The 6,513-nt window shown below is 36.0% G+C and overlaps 1 protein-coding gene across 1 annotated transcript; it reads left to right on the forward strand.

Moving 5' to 3' along the window:
* Positions 1-781: 781 nt before the first annotated feature.
* Positions 782-3,720, forward strand: LOC137404934 (uncharacterized; the record flags this gene model as incomplete). The annotated part of the gene is made up of 3 exons (XM_068091162.1): positions 782-983; positions 1,640-1,759; positions 2,845-3,720. Coding segments are annotated over 3 exons (978 nt in total), but the record flags the coding sequence as incomplete, so codon positions are not given.
* Positions 3,721-6,513: the final 2,793 nt, after the last annotated feature.

Below are 6,513 nucleotides of genomic sequence, written 5' to 3' on the forward strand. Positions count from 1 at the left end.
TCTATAATGTATTTACCACCAATTTGACTTTCCGCATTTGGCGTCTGCTGCATTTCCGCCATTTTGATTTGTATAAAAATCACGCCTGCCTTTTGATTCGTCAGATTCAGAATCATGATTTTGATTCGGAAAATAAAACGCGGAATCGAAATCCGGATCTTGAATCATGATAACGATTTCGAATAAAAAAACGCACCCCTGGATTTATGTGAAGTAATGGGATATATATATATGTTGTGTACAAGTTGTAATGTTGTACAAATTATAATTTGTACAGAATTTTTGTACAAATTATCAGTGTTTTATGACCTGCTGAACAAAAATGGATGATGCAAGCACACAGTCTTTTGCTCCGCATTTTTCTGTCAATTTTTCACAACTTCGTGATACAGTCTAATACTGAGCATTGATGCAAAAACATTATAAGACCTCACAAAGATTTTGTATAGATATGAATATGGTATAAGGAAAAAAAATAAAATTAGAATTTAAACCATTCAGGTATCCTCATTTCCAGTTAGAAGGCAAGGAGAATAGCACTAAATGTTAGGTTGACGTATATTATTTTGAATTTAAAACATTACACTGGTACATTTTATAAGTTAAACCTGTATCTCCTGTTGCAAGAAGGTAGGTGTCAAAAAACTTATAACTTGTACAAAAACCCTGTACAAATTATAATTTGTACAAACTTACATCTTGTACACAACATATATAAACATGGGAAGGTGTATATGTTCTACTCTATATTAGTCGAAGCAAATTAGATTAAATTGCTTGTTGTTGTGGGTTAATTTTCAGGTTGCCTTATGTTGATGTAAAAGGCGAAGTTGACGCACATCTATTTGTGTCACCAAACAATACCGTCAACTATCTAGTATTCTTTCCCATTCTGAGCAGAAGGCATGATGAAGATGCAGATGACAAATGGATCAACATACGTTGGGGACAGGGACAGGTTGAAGCACTTGAAGAAGCGAGTGGTGGGTTGAATTCAATTAGTTATAAAATGATATCTGGGCGTCACATATCGAAACTTATCAGCTTCGCTCAGATAATATGACCAATTAATTTGAGCAATGAGTTCACCCACATACCTCATCTGGATCCAGCCAAAATATGACCAATTAATTCTACGGACTTTTGGCTGGATCCAGATGAGGTATGTGGGTGAACTCATTGCTCAAATATGACCAATTAATTTGAGGTTCATGGGTTCAGTTCTACAGACTTTTGGCTGGATCCAGATAAACTGAAAGGATATTGCCTGGCAGTAGTCTTACCGTTAATGGTCTTTTATGTCGGAAGCGCCATACAATCAGGAGATAGGTTTTTATTACATGGTGAACCCATGGCTCAAATGAATTGAAACTTTTATCTGAGGAGTTTCGTTGAGTTCCACCGACTTTTGGCTGGATCCAGATGAGGTATGAGGGTGAACCCATGACTCAAATTAATTGAAACATTAAGGTTTGTTCATGAAGGGTATCAATCTGCCACCTAAACCTGAACACATTATTGTAATATCTTCAGCGGTTCAAAAGTTACACCCGAAAAACACCCTAAAATGTCATGAGTACCTATATGTTAACCTCCAGTTCTTTGCTTTATTGTAATGACATTCCATGTTCATTTGCAGAAGTCAGCGATCACACTGGAACCGTCTTGAATGAATTAAAACCAGTCTTGGAGAGTTTGAAAAGAGAGAAGAACGATGCTACAGCTGTATATGAAAGTCACGCATGGATCTCCAATTATGGTAAATATTAGGGACCCCTTGGGGTCTCTGAAGGCCAAGGGCTCATCTAAAAATTGTAATGTGTGGGTGTATTCTGTGATTAAACATAAACAAAATACAGACAATTCTTCTTTTTCTAAACCAAAGCTGTAATTATTCCAGTCAACCCATTAGATAGCAATACTGAAATGTTTAGAGAAATCTCTCTAGCAGAATACAAAAATGTTTATGGGTAGCCTACCTCCTCAACCAATGCTTATAAAACACAAAAGACTCGCTTATAGAAAATTTCCGATAATGCATGAGTGTCTAGAATCCAGAAGAAACTCTTAAATGTGAATAGTTTTGAACCCATTCGGCTGGATTATGTGAGAAGGCTGCCAGTGGCCTGGCGTAAGGCGGTGGTTTCCTCCGGGCACCCCTGTTTCCTCCACCAATAGCGACTGGCTGGTCACAATTTAACCTATAACGGCAGAAAATTGACGATAAACGAAATTCCAAATTCCAAATTCCCATTCATCCTTGGAGTGCCATGATCATCTGGCGCAGACGCGCACATCTTGAAAACTATACAATATTAAATGAAATGTTTGAATGAAAGTGGTGCTTTTTCGTCCGGGAAACAATCCTCCTTCAAATCACTTATAAATGCTGCCTCTTTTTCCACACCATGCGCTCTGATAACAATGTCGGACAGGGGACCCCGGTTCAAATCCTCCTGGTCACTAGAGACGTTCTGCAAGTTGGATTACTAGTATTCGCATGTGTTCTTCGCATGTGTTCTGTGGTAATTACCTGTGGTGTTGCAGGGATCAGGAGCGAGGAGTCTGCCAGGGGAAGGGGTGGAGGTGGGGGTCTGTGGCCAGCTACCAAAATACACCCTTTTTTACTGAAAATAACATTAGGGACCCCTTGGGGTCTCTGAAGGCCAAGGGCTCATCTAAAAATTGTAATGTGTGGGTGTATTCTGTGATTAAACATAAACAAAATACAGACAATTCTTCTTTTTCTAAACCTCTTTAAATCAAAAAGATCTGGATGCCATTTTGTACACAACTTGGAAAAATAATACTACACTAATTAATAAATTACATGTTTTGTGTCAGAGTTTGAAAAAAACACAAGTTTAGAGCATTTAAAGAAGAAGATTGCCATGGGCTTCATACACAATATGTCAAATGCACGGGGACGAGCAATGGTATCCAGCTTATTCGAGGAATTGTTACCACACTGCACAGTTACTTCCATGGGGGGAGGAGCCACAAACGATCCCGCTGTGAGGAAAATATTCTTCATACCCACCTTTACTTACAGCAGCCCAGAAACTTCGCCAGAGGGAACACCTCCAAAAAACAGAACTGAAGACGCACGGCCACATAAGAGATCAAACCTTTTTGACAAGCATTGCAATGAAGAACCAATTATTGTGTATCAAAAGGATTTTGTTCCTGACATGGTTGCTGAAGTCATTGATTTAAAACGCAAAAGTATCAGAGAAGTGTTAAATGTTTCGGTGAAGTCCGGACATTACTTAAGGGACAAAGATCATTGTCAGTTGAAGTATGAACTGCTGCCTGTAGTGCTGAAGCAAAAGTCTGCCCTGGGCCTACTTATTTGTGCAGGCGAAGCATACTTATATCATTTAGTGCTTGTACATAACACAGTCACTTGTTACTGTCGATTTTACAAGTTCTGCGATGAGAGTTTGTGTCAAAGTGTATCCCAAATGTGTAAAGATGTTGTGTATTATGGTGGGAGTTAAAAAAAGTTTACGGACGACGACGACGGACGACGACGGACACCGGGCCATGACATAAGCACAAAGTGCCGTTGTGTATTATGGTGGGAGTTAAAAAATAATTACTTTATAAAATATTTATAAAATACTAAACATGAAATAATGATGTGTTTTTTTATTTATTTATACGCTTATGAATTTATTGGCTTGAAAAAAAAAGTGGCAAGTTTTTGTCTTCCGCAAAAGTGACTAAAGGTTTCAAAATCCTAGGTGAAACCCTGCATATATCAATAGTTTATATATAGACTTATGTCACATATGGGTTGTCTGGAAAGAAATGAACAGTTTATAAAATCGTCTTTATCCAATATTCATATTCAGGCAACCCACAAATAAGTGATGCCACATTTTCAAAATCCAATATGGCTGCCAAATCCAAGATGGCTACCGTACATACGTATCATACAAGGTTGTTCTCAAGATGTTTCAATACATTGAAGAGTTGGTTAATGGATCATTTATTTAAACTTCAATATTTAAATTGAATATGAAATGACAAGTTGCCACAATTCCCTTCGTCAATATAGCTGTCATTGTGTCAAATTAAAGATGGCTACCCTATATCTTTCACATACAATTTTATGATCAAATGTAGCATTCTCTTAATGCAATGGAATATCAGTTTTAGACGCAAAATCATTTAGGAAATGAAAACTTTAATAATGATATGAATAAAACAATAAAATCAATAATTGTGCTTTATTAAAAGTAATTGCCAAATATGTGTTATATATGCCAGGGTACATGAATGTTTAAACGATTAACAATTGATAATTTTAATTTTTTTCCTCAGAAAGATATAAAGAGTTGGTACAGATTAATTATGTCTCCCCCCATATATATATGGGGGAGACATATTGTTTTTGTCAGAGTTGTCTGTTGTTGTCTGTCTGTCTGTCTGTTGTCTGTCTGTCACACTTCTTGTCCGGACGATTACTCCTGAACTGCTGTTGCTATTGAATTGAAACTTCATATATGGAAAGAGCATAATGAGGGGAAGTGCAGTGCACAAGGGCTATAACTCTAGCATAAATACTTTTTGAGTTATTGCCCTTTGTTGATATTTTTTTTCACACTTTGTCCGGACGATAACTCTTGATCTACTACTGCTATTGATATGAAACTTCATATATGGAAAAATCATGAGACGAGGGAGTGCAGTGCACAAGGTCCATAACTCTAGCATGAATATTTTTTTAGTTATTGCCCTTTGTTGAATTTTGCATTATTGCCCTTTGTTGATATTTTCGTTCACACTTTATCTTGATGATAACTGCTGATCTACTACAGATATTGAAATGAAACCTCACATATGGAAAGAACATGAGGCAAGGAAGTGCACTGCACAAGATCCATAACTCCTATTAAACTAATTACTGAGTAATTGCCCTTTGATACTTTTTCTTGTGAGGAACATAACATGAAAACTACTGGATGGAATTTGATAAAACTTCATACAATGGTAAAGCACAATGAGAGGAAGTGCAGTATACAGGAACCATAACTCTTATACAACTTATTAATGAGTTATTGCCCTTTGATACTTTTTCTTTTCGGGAGCATACCGTGAAGACTACTGGATGGAATTTGATAAAATTTCATACAATGGTAGAGCACAATGAGAGGAAGTGCAGTATACAGGAACCATAACTCTTATTAAACTAATTAATGAGTTATTGCCCTTTGATACTTTTTCTTGTCTGGAGCATAACATGAAAACTTCTGGATGGAATTTGGTAAAACTTCATACATTTGTAAAGAACAATGAGAGGAAGTGAAGTATACATGAACCTTACCTCTTATTAAACTTATTAGTGAGTTATTGCCCTTTGATACTTTTTCTTGTCTGGAGCATACCGTGAAGACTACTGGATAGAATTTTATAAAACTTCATACAATGGTGAAGATCAATGGAAGGAAGTGAAGTGTACAGGAACCATAACTCTTATTTACCTAAATATAAAGTTGTCTTTCTTTCTTTAGATCAAAGACTGTTTTGAGGGGAGACATCTGTTTTTGACGCTTTGCTCGAAAACAACCCTTTCTAGTTCAAATCTAATATAGCTCAAAATCCTAGATAACTGACATACATGACACTGCCATACATTTTACTCTGATAAAATGTATCAGTTACAGTCCTACCAAAGCGAATTAATTGCCATGTGTTAAATTATAAATCAAATTTATCGTCATATGAGGAAGTAAAGGAGATTTTACTTTATCAATCATGTCAATAGTCCAAATTTTCACCACTGTTCAGAAAATGAATTTTTTTTTACAAATATCATTGACATTTCATTATATAAGCTGAATATATATTTCTACGTGCACATACTTATGTGTAATACTGCATATCACTAAATATATTTCACACTAAAACTCGTTAGAACTTACAGACAGCAGCTCCATTTTAGAAATGTATATTTGGTACTTCTATGTGATCATTCAAATCGTCTTGATCATTTGTGTCTGCAAATGTGTCTGATAAATAAGATATATTATATATCTGTCTGGATCTCACATTTGAAGAAGTTATAACATTTAAGTAAAATGCTGTCAATATATGTTTTTACAGCTTTGATTAATATTTGTTGATTAAATCAAGTAAATGCACTTTTACTTAACTCCAAATATCATTGGAGCGGTTCAATCCTGCGATTTATCATATGGGAAAACAGAAATAAAAAGACACCCCAGTCAACGTAACATAATATGTTACATTAATGGTCAAATCCAATATAAAAGCAGGATTGTTAAATAGTGAAAATATTACCGTAGCGATACTGATGAGTTTCCTTCAGTTCCATGGACTTTTGGCTTGATGCAGATGAGGTATGGGGGTGAACCCATGGCTCAAATTTATTGAAAATATTACCGTAGCGATACTGATGAGTTTCCTTGGGTTCCATGGACTTTTGGCTGGATCCAGATGAGGTATGAGGGTGAACCCATGGCTCAAATTAAATGAAAATATCAC

Source organism: Watersipora subatra, chromosome 9, assembly GCF_963576615.1.
Source record: "Watersipora subatra chromosome 9, tzWatSuba1.1, whole genome shotgun sequence".
Classification (NCBI taxonomy): domain Eukaryota; kingdom Metazoa; phylum Bryozoa; class Gymnolaemata; order Cheilostomatida; family Watersiporidae; genus Watersipora; species Watersipora subatra.